Here is an 18,951-nt window from a genome sequence, read left to right on the forward strand (position 1 = left end):
TTGCCCATTTGACAGCTGTGGAACTTTTATTCCCACGCAGATTCTACCGTGAAAATGGCCCGCCTGCTGGTAAGAGCGGGGTCTGCACAGGACTGGCCCCCGGTTATAGTCTGCTCTGCATGTTGTTGGCGAAGGGGGTGGGCGCTCGAGTGAGAAGGGTCCTTCCAAAAGAGCTGCAGTTGGCACATGTGATGTAACCAGAGTCGGGAGCGGCTGTGTGCTGACCTCACTCAACCGGCCCTCCTCGCTGTCTTGGGACACACGACACTTGATTTATATCCCAGAAGGGGGCCGGCAGCAGCTGCAGGGGACGGGATTAAGAGGGACGGGAAGGAGGCCTGCTTTGAAACTACAATCCCCGTCATCCGTCACTCATGCCCATCGGGACTGAGCCAGAGACGAGGTTTAAATAACCCAGAGCCGAGCCCACCAAACCTCCTCATCCTGCACGGCTCTACCTTTGCACGGTGACCATTGGCTATTTGGCAGTCCTGTCAGAGCCTGATTGGTGGACGGCGGGGCCAGCCACAGTCTCCTCAAGCTTGGTGGGAGAGGAACGTAAACAGCATGGACATACCTTTCACTCTATATTTATCTGCTCAAGTTTGTTGCAAGCAGCAGGAGCTGGGGCTGCAGCAGGCATTCCAGATATATGAAGGCTCAAAAAGAAATATATTTCAGCGTCGCTTGTTTAACTGTAAAGGAAATACTTTAAAGAAAATAGATATAGCATTTCTCTGTTATTATTTTTTTAACACAGCAGGTTTGGGACGGCACAGCTTGCCATGCCTGCCCCTCAGAGCAGATCTCGAGCCAGGGACCGGAACAATGTCCTGAACAGACCAGAGTTTATGTCTTTGAACCAGCCCTTGCGAGGGAACCCAGAGAACCGGGGTTCGAGCAGGAAGCAGAGCGCGCAGTTTTCTCAGTTCGCATCGCCCAATGAGGGCACCAGCAAAGACCGCCGGCAGTCCCAGCAGCTGCCCGAGGAGGACTGCATACAACTGAACCCTTCCTTCAAGGGCATCGCCTTGAACTCCATGTTGGCCATCGACATCTGCATGTCCAAGAGGATAGGGGTGTGCGCCAGCAGTGCTTCATCTTGGGGCAGTGCCCGCTCTATGGTCAAACTCCTCGGGGTCACCGGGCACGGAATCCCCTGGCTGGGGGGTGTCATCATCTGCCTGTGGAGGAGCAGCACGCTGGCTGGGCAGGAGGTGCTCCTGAACCTCTTCATGGGTAAGTTGGCTTCCTTCTCTGCTGAGTGCTGATGATTCAGCCCTAGGGGACCATGCTTCTGGTTGGCAAGAGATTCCGTTTTACTTGTGACACCTGTTTTCCAGTTCTGGGCTTCACTTTAGCTTTCATTCTACTCTGGTACTTTGGTGCAGTTGCCAGTTGGGATAGGTGAAACTAACCAGGACAACTCCAAAACGTAACTGGGTTTTTAAAAGAAAGCAAAGGACAGAAAACTTGTTGACATGCTCAGATTAATTTAACTGGGAGCACTTAGCTTATTGGAAATAACCTATTTTGGAGATCACAATCTACGCCTATAAAGATTCTGAGAGTTCAGTTTCTTCTCCTGAGTGTAATGTTGGTCATGAGACTGGAACGGAGAAAGTGCAATTTAGGCCTGTAAATATTCTGAGAGTTCAGCCTTTCTCTCCTGAATGTGTGAGGTTGGAATCCACCTTCTCGAAGTATGAAATTGGAGCCACCCTCTTCTGAATGTGAGATTGGAACCATCCTTCTTCCAGTATGAACTTGGCATCCTCAAGCTTGAGGTTCTGTTCTGAACATGGAAAGCTTCTGTCAGGGTTGTGAGTTTGGATATCTCTTCTCTTAACTGTGAGATAGGAGTGCTTCTGTCTTGTGATTGTTAATATTGGAGTCATCCTTTTTTTTAGCTTAAACTGTATGAAGTGTGACATTAAAAATTCTGTCTTTACCATATTGCATAACTTGTGCTGCTAAATGTGAGGAATTATTGTACCCTAAGAGAAGTTTTCTGGCCCTTCATGGGAGAGTTCAGGAGTGGCATCTGGTCTTCAGTATGAGAAACTCCTTTTTAGGTTTTGCCTGGCGAAAAGATGCGCTCTGCGCATCTTTTTCGCGCAGGCCAAAACCTAATGAGAACTGTAGTGTGGGTTTGGGTCGGCCCTCGTCATTCATTTGCTGGCTCCATAAATGGAGCCTAGCCATTGGACGAGGGGCCTGTCCGTCAATGCCGGACCAGATTCGGGGGCGTTCCCGAGATTCTTTGGCTTTTGCCGACGTCACGCGACGTCAGCCAAAAGCCGGGAACGCCCCCGAATCTGGTCCGGCATTGACGGCTCCCGGAAGAAGCCTTGGAAACAGCAGCCCCGACACAGCCACAGGAGCGCTGGCCCCCGCCCTGCAGCAGCCGCCGAGCAACACCGGCACCCGCAGGTAGGCGCCAGGCCCACTGGGGTGAGGGTGTGTGAAGGAAGGGGTTGTGTCTGACAGTCTGATGCTACCTCTCATCCCGACAGCCCCAGAGGGTGGGGTCTCTTCCTGTTACTTTTATGCTTGGGAACGCGGGGTTGGATGCTGGGGGAACTGTTGATGGGGTGGTCCGAGGGTTTGAAAAGTGTATTCAGGCCTTGCTTTTAAGAGTGGTGGTAGTGACACAAGATGCAGAGGTGGCTAGTTCTATCCTACCGCCGATAGGATGCTGAGCGAAGCAGCTGTAGGGTCAGAGTGCAGTAACGCGAGGGCAGCTGTCATCGAGGGGGTCATCCCCCTTTTCGTGCGGTGTTTCGGAATAGAGGGATCAAGCCCTCAATACTGCCTAGTAACGCAAGGTGTTGAGGCACAGTGGCCCACCCCTGTCAATGATTCGTCGGACCCTCTGTGTACCACTCTCTGCTGGTGATGCTGTGCACTGCGTCTCTTTTTTGGTGCACGATCCCTGATGCCGGCTGAGTTCAGTGATCGAGGGGTGCACAGTAGACAGTTGCTGCGGTGGAGAAAGCGACATAGCTGTTAGATCGGATTCCCACAACCCATTTCAAAGCGACTTGCACCACCTATATTCCCTTGCTCATCACACACAACGTGTAGTTCTGCTCTTCCAAGGCCCTACTTCTTCAATGGTTGCAGGAGGATACCGGTATGGATCTGTGATATATTTCTCCGGTGATTGCGGGATTCTGGGCCTGTGATAGAACCCGCCACCGCCCCCTCCCTTTTTGCTTTGCAGTCTGCAAACGCGGTGCAGCTCCGCGCATGGACCTGTAGGGGGCGCGCTCTGGCCCTGACTGCTGCCAAGCACACACCGTTTCCTACAGGGTATGTGCAGGCCGAGCCCAGCTCGCCTGCTGCACAATGAAGCATGCAAACGACCATGTAACCATCTACCGGCCTGGGATCTCGGCGGGCTCTGCTTTGCTGCGCTCGCACGCCCGTGGAGCTGCTTCATACTTAAAGCATCACTTAAGCCGAAACTCACCAAACTGCTACACTGAGACCCGAGTACTCGTTGCATGTGGTCTATACTCTCTATGAAGATGAACCATCAGTTCCTTTTTGGTACTCCGGCTTCACTTCACCATTACATAGAAAGTGACGTTTTTGACAGCTGAAGTCCAGTTTTTGACAGCTGAAGTCCAGCACGTGTTTATTGATCAACATTTCAGGCGCACTCCTCTAGGGGTAGGATTTGATAGAATGCTACTGCTCCGAGTGTAATCTTGATTTTGCTGCTGCACTGTCTTTATTGAAGATCTTTTCTAGTGCAGAACTAGCAGGTGTTATGCAATATTACGTTTAAGGGTCTTATTTTCTTTTACTTGGTTATTTTAATAATTCAGCTGACACGTAGAGGTTCTGTAGCAATATCAGACTCTAATTGTTTAACTTGAAGTTTTGTGTGATTTGTTTTCCTCACTTTAGAGTGCGCTGTGAAACCAGGTGCTTTCTATATGGGTTGTGCCATTATATTTTTTAGTACATCTCACGGTGAGCAAATAAAGTAGTTTGAAGGATCACCGCCACATTGCTCTTGTTTCTAGAAAGCAAGGGGTTGTCTTTTTCTTGTGACTTTCAGTTTGTTTTCATAAAACCATTTGTGCTCACCTTTTAAGTTAATCTTTTTTTAGATGTCTGTTATTGCTCTGCCGAATGCAATGAATGTCAACAGAAAATATCCACACTTGTATCAGTAGAACATTTGATCAAGTTAGTGACAATAATGCTAGATGAAAACTTTTTTGGTCTCACAGGCGGAACGTTAGACTCTTGGCAGTTAACTTTGAATTATTGACCAACTAAAATATATTTTGTTTTCTCGAAACAATCTTGGGAGTTTCTCATTGTTGTTAGTAGTGTTTGTTTTTGTCTGTGCAGTATAACCTGGGACTGAACACTTTAGTGTTAATGTACAGAATTGTCAATGTCTGAGTCAACATGGCGCAAAGACATGGCAAGGGCTGTAAACGCAACTTGGAGTTCATTTAGGATTTGCAGTTTCACAGAGCATTCGGAAAGTATTCGTTTCACTATCCTGTTATGTTCGAATAAACTTGAGGCTGGAAGGTCTTCGTTTTTTACCACACACGTGTTGGGGATCGTATCTGTGGGTGTTTGTGTGTGTCATTTGCAAGAGAATAAGCTATTGGCATTGTAAATGACAATGCCATTTATTTATGTTTAAAAAAAACATAAATAAAAATAATGTCAAGAGCAATGCCAATAGCTCTAACTTTAACAAAGGCAAAACCATTGCATTGTAAATGCTTGTTACAACTACTGTCACTTGGTGATCCTTCTGAGGAAGCTGCTTTTATGAAATGTCTCACATGGCTCCTCTGCCTACTAGGCTTTGTACTTACAATGTAAAGTCTTCCTGCTAAAGAATATTTTTCTGTGATCATGTTTTATTTTAATTTTGTCTCTAGGACCATTTTACACCACTTTGTAATTTTTACCCTACACTACCCAATTAAAAATGTTTTATGTTTTCATTGTTCTGTAATCTGGTTTGCCTTACTTATTTTGTACTTCGAAAACTTAAAGGAAAGCTGCCACTACAAAAGTTCGCCATTTGATTTTTTTTCAGTTGCATTTTTTGCATGTTTAGTAATTTTATTATTCATGAAAATGTACAAGTATATAACATTGGTTTATCTTAATAATTCAGGTGTGAGAATGATACGTTTGAGAAATTCAAATTGCAATAAGAAAAGATCAGCCAAATTGTGTGTGGTAGCTCAGATAACTAGACTGAGGTAGACCGAGAATGGTAGTATGTAAGCATGGAATTGGGATGGCATGCGGTTCAATGTGATGATTTAAAACCGGAGTTTATGAGCTGAACCTGTAGCAGCAGTATTGCTGGTACTTTTTCCCTATCCATGAACTTGAAGACGTGGTCCCTTTAGTGTTATCACCTTATTTAAAGAACCTGCACATTTATTAAGCTAGCAACAAGCTGTCTAAAAGTCTAGGTGAGCCGCTAAAGAAAACAAGAATAGCGCTCTTTAATTGACTGCCAAAACAGTTATTTCACCGGCCCAATAATATCTTATTTGACTAGGAAATATTTGCTTGACATGCACAGGAGTTCCAATTGGAGCTTCTTCTGCACTTAAAATTATTATTATTATTACTCAAGCTACAAACACTTTTTGACATTATAATTTCAGTGCAATGTAGTAATGTCTAGAAGTGCTCAGGACATGGAGAAAGAAACTGTTGCTGGCTCTCTAAGCAGCGCGCGATACTGTCTTTAACTCTTTAGCTCGTATGCGGTTATTTAATCATAATAACCTTGGCATGCTCCCTAGCGACAACATCAGAAGTTTCATAACCTTTCAAGAGTTCCCTACAACACCTCTTTTCTTTTATTGTGTCCCTCACTGATGTCAACTCGAGCTGTGGTCATGTGATTACTCGGCATGAAATCGCACCCGCGTATGCCCACCCATGACTATGTCTGTAACGTGAGAATTGAGGGAGAAAGTGCCACTGGGCAGACACCCCATCACATGCGGTGCAGATGCTGTCCACAAACCATTGTAAGCGTGGTGTACATGCTGGTTTCTTTCTCTAAAATTGAAACATCATCATGCATACTTGCTCGTAAATGGGGAGTTTCCACACATTTTTTGGACTTCAAATTGGAAGCGCAACCGTCCCTATAGTAAGGCCAATCAGTGTACACTTGAAATTTGAATTTCAAATAATAACACAATTGAAGACTTATTGCTTGACTCACAGTATATTTTTCTCACATATATGAATTAATTCTAAAGCTCTTCACATCTGAGAAGTCAAGATAAATACAGCCTACAAGGACTAGTGTTGCATTTTTTTTGTTGCCAAATCTCTCTTCCTATTGGTTTTCCATAGGTACATCATTACAGCACTTCTAGGTATAGTCCCTGTTTTTCTCAGTAGATGGAACTATTGACCAGTTCAGTTGCTAATTTCCTTGTAACGCTCACTTTACAATCTTAAGTATGTGCACTGCGCTGTAAATATACATAACAAAAACGTACCTATACCGCATAACCAACCTCCCCCACCCACAAACAGGTGGCGCATGGAAATGTCATCTGATGTTTACAAGGTAACTTTGTTGTGCAATGCTTAGCTGGAGGCAGTAGGGGTTTAGTAAACCGGAATGGTCCATCATCACTCTGTTCTTAATTGAAGAGGGTCGCTCAAAACTGGAAGAGATGGAGTGCACTTTGGGCATGCCAGCAACGGGAGTCCCCTTGAGAGGTATGCCACCAACGGACCCCAGGTATATTCAACATTCTTAAAGTTGTAGCTAAAAATATCTGCCATGCATTCCATCGTGAGAGCCTGTCACAATCTGACATGCCATTGTGTCAGGGAATTTGCCTCCTGCCGTTTCCAGGCGTACACCACTGCCAGCTGTGCAGCCCAAGATATAGCCAGAGTATGGAGCGGTCCCAAACGGATTGGTATTTGAGGGAGTCATCTCAGAGGCCCAGAAGCGCAAGCCCAGGAGCATCTGGGATTGATATCCGAGTATATCTTTGATCTGGGCCAGTATTTCTGCCCAAAACGGGCAGATCGTGAGACGATCCCACCACATAGGTCGGAAGTCCCCCAGTAAACCACAGCTTCGTCAACAGAGATCCGAGGTATTGGGTAAGATTTTCTGCATTTTTGTGGGGTAGAGGTACCAGTCATATACTACTTTATAGTGGGCCTCCCATGGAGGGATTAAACCTAGGGATGTCCGTCCAAAGCTCACTCTACTGTGCCTCCGAGATATGGTTGCGTAGTATTCATTCCCAAAAAGCCACATGCTGAGGTAGAAGAGAGGTAATTGTTGAGAGCAATAGGGAGTAAAGAAAAGCCCTTGAGCCAATTCCTCTTTTGACAAGGCGTTCAATGGGTTGGAGATCCCCAGTGGCAGCTTCCTGGACCTCTGGGTGGAGGACCCAGTGTATGAGTTTGGTGTAGTGAAAATGCTCCGATTCCGGTAGGTGGAAGTCTCTCTGGCAGTTCTCAAATGTCAAGATGTCCCAATTTTTTAAAGCGCTCCGACATCGTGAGGCATCCCTCCTCCTCCCTCCATGCATCAAAGTGACCGCAATGTAAAGCTGGGGGGGAATGCTGGATTCATATGGATTTGGGGAGCAGGGGGAAGGAAAGGTGGTCCATTACGTTTTCTCAGAAACTGTATCCCATACCTGCAAAGTAGTCTTGGCGGGAGTTCTGAGCTACACATTTGGTGGGCGATCTGCTTGGGGTTTCCAAAGGAGGTGCCAAATGTATCTACCAGGCACTGTTCTGTTTATATGGAGTCAGTGTTTGTGACATTCCCGTGCTGACCACTCTGCAATCACTCTTAACTGGGTTTCTTTGTAGCAAAGCTCCCAGTCTGGCAATGCCAGAGCTCCTCGGGAGTCGGGGTTGTCTATAATGGAGACAAGTTCTCTTCCCCTGCCAGATGAAGAGTATTCTAATCCGAGATTGCGAAGCTGGAAGGAATCTACGGTCCAAGTCAATTGGCATCCCTTGTAAGAGATACAATAGCAGACGTAAGACATTCATTCTAATATCCTGTATACCCCCTAGCCATTTGATGTACATGGGGGCCCATCTGCTGAAATCCTCCTTGAGTTGTTGGAGAAGTGGTGGGTAGTTAACCCTAAAGAGATCCGAGACCTGAGTTATGATCTTAATGCCAAGATATTTCCTTTTTGGTCCTACAGAAGGATATGAACACCATCAGGGTGTCCATTTCCCCTTGCAGCAGAGTGAGGTTGAGGAGGTAGGATTTGGATAAACTGATCCGGAAGCCTGACACCCATTCGAAGGCCTGAAGCCCTGTGTACTGTGACTAGGGTCGAGCTAGGGGAGGTCCTCATCAGCACATTATCGGCCAACAGGGAAATCTTATATTCATCCGTGCCAAAGGGAATGCCCTGAATCAGAATGGACGCGCGCACCTTTGTGGCAAAGGGCTCAATATTGAGGGCAAGCAATAAGGGCGAGAGGGGGCAACCTAGTCTCGTTCCCTTTCCCAAGTGGATGGATACCGAGCCCACACTGTTTACCAAGACCCAGGCTCTAGGCTGTACATAGTTGGCTTTGATCATAGCTATATATTTATCACAGAACCCGAAATGTTGTAAAGTGAGAAATAAGAAAGCCCAATCCACTTGGTTGAAGCCTTTTTCTGCTTCTAGCGCAACCGTTTCTTTTTTTTTTTAACATTTTAAAAAAAAATTGTTTTTTTTAAACTGCTTTTTCGACCAGGTAGACGACTCTCCGAAGGCTGTGGTGAGTTTGTCTGCCACTAATCAGCCTGACTTGTCCGGGTGGGTCAGTTCGGGCTTTAGGGCTTCCACCCTAGAAGCTAAAAATGTTGTGTACATCTAGGTTAAGTAGTGCTATTGGCCGTACGATCCACATGGTTGTGGGTACTTTCCTGGTTTATGAATTTGTGAAATAAGTGCCTCACTCATTGATGGGGTCACAGCCACGGAGTTCGACATAGAGTTAAAAAGGGTAACAAGGTGCGGTATGAGCTTGGAGTCGAAAGTCTTATAAAATGTGCTGTTAGGCCTTCTGGGCCTGGGGACTTGTGGGGTTTAAGGTCTCTTATGGAGTTACAGACTTCTTCCGTCTCTATAGGCCCTTGCAACAGCTAGTTTTGTGCAGCTGTTACTTTCGGGAGACTTACTCCCTCCAGATAGCCAATCTGTTCCATCTCATTATAGTGCTCTGCACTGTAAAGAGTTTTATAGAAGTCCCTGAATGTTTGAGCCTTCTCCCTGTCACCTCCTTTGATTCTAGTTTGATATTTTCGATATAATCTTATTCTCGTGTTGTTCGCATTTGCCGAGCGGACAGTGCCCCCCGCCTTATTACCATGTTCATAGGTCATGCATTTGAGCGTCCGTAGCGTGAGCTCGGCTCTTAGTATAAATGGCATTAAGCTTGCCCCTAAGGGCTGTAACCTTTCATTGCAGGGAAAAGGTCAGGTGATCTTTATGGGCCTGTTCCGTGTGCTGGATTTCATCCTCCAAAGTTATCTTGTCTTGGGTTCTCTGTTCAATACTGACATCAACGCATTTGCCCCTTAGGATAGTCATAAAGGAGTCCCAATTATTGTCTTGATCAGTATCGTTCGGATCATTCAATAGAAAGTATTCCTAATGGCCATTCTGAGTTCTTCCCTCACCAATCTGTCACGTTTACGGGATCTTGGGAAGACACAGCTGCGGAATTTTAAAGGTCTGACCTCCCATTGTATGGCCAGTGCCACCGGCACATGGTCAGAAATGGTAGTCTGGTGAAATGAGACTGTTTGCAAGGCAGGTGAAAGGGCTTGATTGATAAATGCATAGTCAAGCCTTGTATAGGATTGGTGAGAATGCGAGAAGTAAGTATAGTCTTGCTCGAAAGGGTGCAGTGTGCGCCATGCATCTATGAGGCCCATGGAATTAAACTCTTTCTTCAGGGCTTTGGAAAATGCACCTGTGGTAGCTCTGTGTGCGTGGGAACTATCTAACCCATGATGAAATCCCCCATCAAACAAAATATCTCCCTCTGCAAATCCCTCCAACATTGACAACATTGAGGAAAGAAAGGTGGCTTGCTTCAAATTGGGGGTGTATATAGAAGCAAATGTACACATGCTGCCGTGAAGTCTTCCCTTGACCATGACCACCCTCCCTTCCTTGTCAGATTTGCATCCCTCCGGTTAAAATTTCAGCAAGGAGTGAAAAAAAAAGTTCCACCTGTTATGCCTGGTGAGAGCTGAGGATTTGTACATCACAAATATGCTCTGTGCTGTAACTTATGCTTGTCCTCACTTTTCAAGTGGATCTCCTAAATGGCACCACGTCCTGTCTGCCATCCAGTAAATATTTCCATAGTTTGCAGCGCTTGGCAGGAGAGTTGAGCCCCTTGATGATCCAGGTAAGTGTTGTGACCACCATTGCTAACCACTCAGGTGTGTCACCAATCACACCGTCTTCGTGCTAGTCCCATCCAGTGGGAGTCCCCTCATCCAGCCTAGTGACCCCACATATCTGTGTGAGATTGCCCATCTTCCCTGCCTTTCCCCATACCCTGTATGTACCGCGTTCCCATGCCCCAAGAACTATTTAAACCAAATCCACAACATGTACCCAATACATCAACAAATACTCTTGTCTATCCCCTCCTCAGAATACACAGTGTGGGCAGATCGCCAGCCAAGTGTCCAAGCCCCAGTTAAGCAAGAAAAAATTAGGCTTGCTGCCTACAAATAACATTGTGCCCCTTGTGAAAACGTCAGAAACCGGGCAGTTCTAGACCAAGTCTTTATCGTTAATGTTGCGGGCGGGGCCGAGACACTGACAACCAGTGATTCCCCCATCCCCACTTCCCAGCGCTGTCTCTGGTAAACCCGGTTTGCTATCTTGAGGTTGTTGCACTTCAGAGAGAGGGAGACCCAGCACTTGCGCTGCCTCTGAGAGGGTCGAGACATGATAGTTCTTGTCATGAAATGCGAAAGCAAGGCCAACCGGGTATGTCCATCTATATTTCACGTTATCCCTCTGTAGCTTTTCGGTGATGGGACGGAACTCCTGGCGTCTTGCCTGGGTGGAGGGGGCGATATCTTGATGAGTGTGCAGGAGGAGCCCTGAAAGGATATGTAGCCCACCTTCCGGGTTGCCTGGAGGATTTCCTCCTTTGCCTTAAATGAGTGGAGCTTTGCTAGCACATCTCTTGGCCGCTTAGTGCCACCTGGGCTCGGGGGCCTACCTTATGAACTCTGTCTATTTTGATTTTCAGAGCCCAGTAGTTCCGTAAATAAGGCCGTAGCAAAGGCTTCCAAGTCTGGCCCTTCCGCCCCCTCCTCCAAGTCCTCCAAGATCCGCAGTCAGATGTTTTCCCTCCGTGATCTATTCTCCAAGTTCTCGCACTTAGAGGGAGGCATGGAGCTGCGCCCAAAGGAGTTTCACAGAGTCCTCTATCTGGCCTGTGCGTTGGTCAAGTTCCTGCACCTTGTCAGCAAGATCCAGTGTGCGGGTGCCGACCGAAGTGTCTCTAGGGATGCGTTCAAGTTAGATTTGAGTTCTGCGTGCAACTCCCTTTTACATTCCTGCAAGTATGCGAGGAGGTCTTCCTATGTTTGTGCCATGATGTTCTCCGTTGCCCCCGGGTTGGGGGGGGGGGGGTCCCCTCATGTGCAACCATGAGTGTAAAGTAGCTCGAGACCCTGTTAGCTTGGGTTCTGAGGTGGCATAAAGTCTATAGGTGTAAAAGCCAAGGGTGGCCAGGAGTTGACAGCAGAACCAAGGAGAGAGCTTCTTGTAGGAAGCATCTAGAGTGTATCGTCGCACCAAGGGAGCCGCCGATCTCCTCACTGTACCGGCCGAGTGTCGAGGTGAGAGGCCAGGGATCCCCAAGTGCACCCAGCCATTGCAAGCACTCCAAGCCGCCATGCGGTAGCCTCTCTACTCAGGCCCCTCCCCTTCGTTCATGCTCTGGGGAATCGGGATGAACGGGGCACCCCAATCCAGGCGAAGTCCACTCAGTCCCCCTCCACCCCCCACCTTTCAGATCCACTGAAGAGGCACCCTTCTGCTTTGTTCTATTCCAGACCGCCTTACCAACTGGAAAGTTCCTGATTGCTGCGTTTCCCAACAGGGGCAGATGGTGTGGTGACGGCCTGTATCAGGCAAATCCCTACCTGCAGATTGCTGAAGAGAAGAGGGAGGGGGTGCAGCCCCCCCAGAGAGGCCGCTGGTTCTTCGCCGCCCCCTCCCTTCTATTGCTGGGCTAGTCTCAAGGTGGATGCATGTCCTCTCTCCCCGACCGTCCCCACCGGTGGGAGAAGTACGTCCGCCATCACGGGGCAAGGCAAGCTCCACATCCTACCTGTCCGGGCCAGCTGAAATCCACAATCCCCATCTGACCTACTCCTTACCGTGGGGCCGCACAGATCATGTCCGTTTGGCATCTTGGCTGGCCACACCTCAGAGTGTTGCATTTTAACTTGTTTTTATTTGTACGTGGGCACTCTGATACTAAATTGAATGCCACAGCTTAGAAGTTTTGGTAGTTAGTGATAAACTGTAATTGTTTGAGTATTTATATATTTAAAACCTGCTAATAATACTTATTTACAGAATCCAGTCATACGGAATGTGACCACTCCGTCATTTGCCTTAATCTCCCCAAGCAAGTCTAATATAAAATAGCAAAAGTAGAAGAAGGTGTTTCAATGATACGTCTGAGCTTATGGGTCCTCTGTAAGTTCTGAAAGCAAAACGTCATTGTTACTGCATTGTCATGCGCCAGAGAGACAGGTTTACTTTAAACATCTTCCTCGCTTATCTTACAAGAAGGCTACAGGTCTAAATGAAATTTGTACAGGAAAAGTGGAAATAACTATCTCCCGAAACTTAGTGCAATTTTAGAGAGGTGCCATTTTGGGAGTAGAGTAGAGCGAGAGAGAGTGAAAATTTATGCCACTGACTTAAAAAATAAACCTAAAAAATAATCTTCTTGTACATTCGCCAGCACGCTATAGGAAAAATATATATTCATTTTTTGTGGTGGAATGTGGGATGGGATATCTGGCTACCATCACACCTCTATTTAGCTCTTGGAAGTTGACACAGTCTAAGTTCGCCATTGGCCATTCTGGCTGTTCAAGAACTTTGGAAAGAATTTCCCTCAGTTTTTCAAAAGAGTCTCAGGTATTTGAAAAGATATATGTTGATCACATTAGGTTGGTAAAACAATTCTATATGCTCTTGTGCCAGCAGTTTCTGTCTGTTCCAATGCTGATCCTCCTTTATGAATGTTGGTATGTTTCTTTCGTAAGGCATTTAACCACTGTTGAAGAGAAGCAGAAGTAACTTCTGTGAGATCTGAATAGTATTGAGTTTTAAGCTTGAATAATCTGATCAACCCTATTTCTGTGCTATACAAAGGCCAATGTCTGAGTTCTGGGAGCAAGTGGTGCATCCCTACCAGCACTAGTTCGATAAGACTTACCGGTTGGCTCACTACAATTTTCCTTTTTACTAGCTGAGAATAGATTTTTTTTTTCTATTACCTAACAAGAAATAGTGGAATGACTGTAGTTAAAATGGTGGTAATATATCATGTGATTTATAGGCAATCGTATTTCAGTCACTTTTTACCCTTTTGACTTTTTTCAAAGCAAATCATAGTCCCTCATCATATTACAAGTAAAAACACTTACCGATCCAAAGCCTTCAAGTGCTATTGATTAAATGGCCGCATCAAAATCTCTTGTATGGGCAATACCAGGATGCCCCATTGGCTTTGCTCACAGATTCTTCTCATAGAGACTATTTTATTTTCAAAGCCCATCAATTGTCCAGGATAAAAGAGAAAACACATCTCTTGTGTACATTTTATGCAACTCATCACTTTATTGGTGGCATAGGTGTGTGTCGGACCTACAGTGTTGTATTACGCTAATGATGTGATCTAGCTCAGTAAGAGCCCATCATTTAATCATTGTGTCAAGGTGTACCACCAAATGCTCTGAAAAACCTATGTATAGGCCTGGGAAAAAGACCACTTAACATTCGCTCTAACAAATGTCATGCAGTGCCAGACATTTACCTGCTTTGTTAACCTGTATGGCATTGTTTAAAAATGTAATTATGGTCGCCACCAAACTTCTTGTTGTTTTAGTGACTCCCAGTATTCTTAGTAATCTAAATTCGATGATCTCATCAGCTATGACTGGTACATTTATCAGGATCTCCAATATTCAAATGCATTTCAATGAGAGAAAAATCCCAACCTATAAAAATACACAAATTATAATCTTAAAACCAGTCGTCTCCTCCGTTCAAATAAGGTCCACGCCCACACAAACATGGCGATAAAATGAGGACACTTGAGACTAGGTTCTTTCAGTGACTGCAGCAAACAAAATCATGCAATCCATGTGATATAAAATATGGTCCACTACCAACATCAGCAGTACTGTCCTCTCCACAGACTAAAAATCCTCCATCGTATATCGATTTTTGCCTCCAATCTTTATCCCTGCATGGAGACTAATACTGTTTTTAGATCCTCCAACAAAAATCCTAGTCAGGAAAAAAGGAAACAGTCGTTCACATGTAGATGATGCCCTCATTGAGCCCTATTATATATGACATTTAACATAATTATTTAAAGTGGAGGTAGAGATGTGGAGGTCAAGAACTAGCGAGGCGGCTTGCTAAACGTAACTCACACTTTGTATTACTTTACATCTGAAAAGCAACAGTCGGGACACAGAAAGTAATTACAAATCTCAGATCTGTGCACTCCTTGGTTATACACTTAACACATAACGTCTTCACAAAATATTACACCTAGTACAATTTTCACTGACATTGTGGAAAATTTACGTATGCTTTTAGACCAGCAAGGGTTCATTTCAGAATGCTTGTAGGAGGATGATCCGAACACCTAGAAATGGAGACATAAGGGCAGAAGGTACAAAAATACGAACCATGGTCCTTGTAAATGGATTGTGCACGTAATTATCATCTCATTTTCTACATTTTCTCTTGCATGTAGAATGTGAGCATCTCCTCCCTTATTGCAGAAACATTGTTTTTCACAAGTTGCGTGTTTTGTTATAGACTGCATTGTGTAACTGTATATGTTTTTAAGCACCAGGATGAAAGAAATGAGATTTGAAAGTTTTCTGAAAACCTGTGGAATTTTAAGTTTCCTAACTATTTTTTTATGCATTTGTGTAGTGTTCTCGTCAGTTAAAAAATACTCTATAGCATTGGTTAACAAACGGGAACTGTATTACTTGCCTACATCTAATTTTTCATAAAATGAGACTGGAGCAGTTTCTCGGTTCTGTATTAAACATTCAGAAAAGAAAGCAACTCCATTCTGGCCTACTGGATAAGGCCGCCAAAATGTAGCCCTTGTGACTTTTTGAGTTTTTCAGTGCTTTTTAAATACATAAAATTCTCAGGAGCGTGGGTTGATTTCTCACTGTTACGTACTGAGAAAGTGCCTGCTATGCCTCTTACCATCCCTATTACGGAAGAGATACTTCAGAAACATAAACCATAAACTGTTATAGTCCAGAGGTATAAACAGCTACCTAAGAGATACCTCTCATTCTACCTTCCAACTTATGATGGCTGTTGCTCACACAGCACTTCAGAAGGAACCTATTTCTAACAGTGCTTAATTTGAGCCAGTGGTTTCCGGTGCTCCGCACTGGCAGTCAATTGTCAACACTGGTACATATGACAGTCTGACAGGTCTAATTGAAAGATGAACACAACAACAGATGTTTATTAATAATTATATATTAAAAATTCCTACTGCCTGCTTCCCAAGGTATTTTTACAGTTTTGGGGGCCTGGTGTAGTCTGACTTGTCACACTTTTAGGAGTGTGATGGTTAATAGTTTTGTTTTGTTTTGGCAGCACTGGCAGGGGCAATGGGTGGTGCCAGCTCTAGTGGCCTGCTGACGAGGGCCCCAACACTTATTTTATTAAAAATTAAGCACTGGTTGCTAACAAGAAGAGGGAGTTGATGACCAAGGAAATGTGCGCAACCTCACCTAGGTGCTCCTCCGACACCCATTTTCGATAAAAGATTGAGAGCCAGTGGTATCCACAGAGAGGTGATTTACAGCTTTCTGCCCAATTTACTTGGGCACTACTCAACATCCTTGAACTGGTTAAGATGGTTTAGGGAAGCTCTGTTATTGACTGTTTGTGTCTGTGTCTGGCGAGCGAAAATGTGAATCTTAATTTTCCTCAGGGACATTTTTTAACTATTCCAATCTTTTACTTCCAGGATCTGTGATAGCAGAATACACAGAATTTAGTGAACCCAGCTTTGGTAAGACTCCTGTTGACAAAAAAAATAAAATGGAAGCAGTTGGGTTTTCATCATAATAACTCGCCTGTTATCCCTTTTCTCCTCTTTTTGTATTTGTTTCCTTCACCTCAGTACTTTACCACTAACTTCTGATCCTCTTTACCCACAACTCTCATCATGGTCTTGTCACATTCTTTGCCATTCACCCACCCTCATGTTGCCTTTTCTTAACCCCTGACTTCTCATCACCTTCCTCTCTTTTGAGGCTTACCATTCCTCTTTCTCCTCTGCAGAAATTGTTCTGCAAGTCTATTTTTAATAAAACACTTGGGTACTGAGGTGGCCTTCCTGAGCATAATTGTGGATATGATTGCGATCATCGGTCTAAAATCAACTTTCTAAAAGATGGTAATTACCTCTGTAACTAAATCTTCTACAACATCAGTTGTACCATTTGCTTGCTGCTGCATGATCCGCTAGATCTTTTCTAAAATTGTATATTTAGCAGTAAAACTTACCATAGCACCCTGAAAAACTAGAAGCTGCCAAGTTTAGAAGCCAGTATCACCAGTCACCCCTCCCAGTTGTCCACCTTACGATGAAGCTGAATAAAATTAAGAACCATTTGGGCTCAAAAGAGATGAAGTGCTCACACTGGAAAACAGTTTTTACTGATGTGTATGGGAGCAGGGATATTGAAAGCTATCATTAATATCCAAAAAACAAGCTTCAGGGATAAACCAAAAAAACCTGTTCAAGCCCTCGTAAGCATATTCAGATGTTTCAGAGCTTTGTCCACCTTGCACCCACTCTCACACCCATGGTCACTAACACAGTGCTTCAACCAAATTGAAGATTGGTTTTCGTGAGCAAAATGATTCCCTATTTGCTCAGCCATTGCCAAATGAAAGAGGCACCTTAAATTTACTCCAGAAACTCTGACACAAAGAACTTGAGCACCAATCTAGTATCTGATCCATTGGCCAATGTCTTGGTAAAAGATATGAATAGCCAGACCTCTTTCTCCTCCCCTTGTCTCCCACACCTCCCTTTCAGACACTTGCCCAGCTGAAGGTTACTGAATCTATAAAGAAATGTAATGGTGCATTGTCTAGCAGAACAGTGGCCATGAATCCTCATGAAGTAAACCTCTGAAACAATTGTATTAATCCTCACCATGGTTATTGAGTCAGTCACCTCAGGAATAGTTGCTAAATACTGTTAACATTATTGGTAAATTAGGTTACTCCAAACAGTGCTGAATTCCACCCTAGAACCTTGAGCTATACCATTTCTACCCTAAACTTTGTCCCAAAAAGTAAATCTCAACTCTGCAGGTATTGAACATTGTACCTGAGGCACCACTGGGTATCACTAACTTTATACTATTGATTGTTCACATAAGCAAAATGTATCTCTTTATACCTCGCCACATTGCTGCTTCCTACGAAACATATCAGTAAGAAATAGTGTGAGTAATGGTGGCCTATTCTATTTAGTCATACTTGGCAGACCAAGTTTTCAATTGTTAAATGGGCATTACACATGGCATACTACTTTGCTGATTCTCGTTTGATCCTGGCCGCTCATTTCCCTGGCACTCTTGTCACATCTTTGTGGAGCCCTTTAGTGATCTTCCTGTTAAACTGATGATGCAGGGGACCATACAGTAATCTACAATTGCAGCTGTTCATGCTACTCCACTAAACTGCTTCTATCTACAGTCAAAATGTGGCTGTTGATTGTTTCCAAGGCCGCACTCCTACTTGTACTTGCACCTGCTGACCAAATCTCGCTTCTCCATTATATTCCTTAATATTCACAAACGTGATGTCCCCATTGTGAGTTTTTTATCTGTATCCATTGAATATTTGACAAGGCAACACCAAATGTGTACAGGAACATAAAAGCTCACACACCCTGGAAAAATTGTGCTGCTAATCCTTGTTTTACATTAATTTCTCGTTTTCTCCATGTCTTTCCATCCGTAAGTCTACTGGATGTGCTGTATGATGTTGTGTGGCATTTGATGGAAGAGCTTGGCTCTTCCAGTTAAGAGGTGCATTCAAAGTGTATCGTCCCCCTTCATACTTTAGGACAACTGGTGGTCGTTATAGCTAATAAGTACCACAGGGGTACAGCACTTTTGTAAGCTAAGCCTTGTTAGGGAGGCTTTCTATTGGTCCTTACTACTGGTCACCATAATCGGGACTTTGCCTGCTATAAAGTGTTTGTTATGTTTGTTTCTACGCATGTGTTTAACATATTTGGGACTAGGATACATGGTGAAATATGACTGTTGTACATAGAAGGCACTGTGTGTGGGTCTGCACAAGATGTTGTTTTGCTTTCAGGTTATCTTCATCAATGTGACAAACTGCATGTTCTTTGCACCAAGGTCCCTGCCCCAAAACAGTAGCTGGTAGCTATTCCCTATTCCTTCTTTGCTAAACCCATAATTCCCCCTTTCCTGAGATGTGGTGTTTGACGGAATGCAAAGCCTAGGAATAACATTGAAAGACTCAGGATTCACTTCTTTCTGATTTGAAGAGTATGTCAAAGTTTGAAAAATGCTTGCACTTTGGTTAGCCCTTCTTTCATGCCAAGACT

The 18,951-nt window shown here is 44.6% G+C and overlaps 1 protein-coding gene and 1 pseudogene across 1 annotated transcript in view; both read left to right on the top strand.

Annotated features, from left to right (window-relative positions):
* Positions 1-18,951, top strand: part of LRP10 (LDL receptor related protein 10) — a 284,353-nt gene that overhangs the window by 20,834 nt on the left and 244,568 nt on the right. The window contains exon 3 of the mRNA XM_078644877.1: positions 16,318-16,362. Within this exon, the coding sequence (XP_078501003.1) occupies positions 16,318-16,362 (45 nt within the window). The remainder of the gene's footprint in view (positions 1-16,317; positions 16,363-18,951) is intronic.
* Positions 616-1,271, top strand: LOC144756504 (inactive phospholipid phosphatase 7 pseudogene; annotated as a pseudogene).

Source organism: Lissotriton helveticus, chromosome 5_1 (genome assembly GCF_964261635.1).
Source record: "Lissotriton helveticus chromosome 5_1, aLisHel1.1, whole genome shotgun sequence".
NCBI lineage: Eukaryota > Metazoa > Chordata > Amphibia > Caudata > Salamandridae > Lissotriton > Lissotriton helveticus.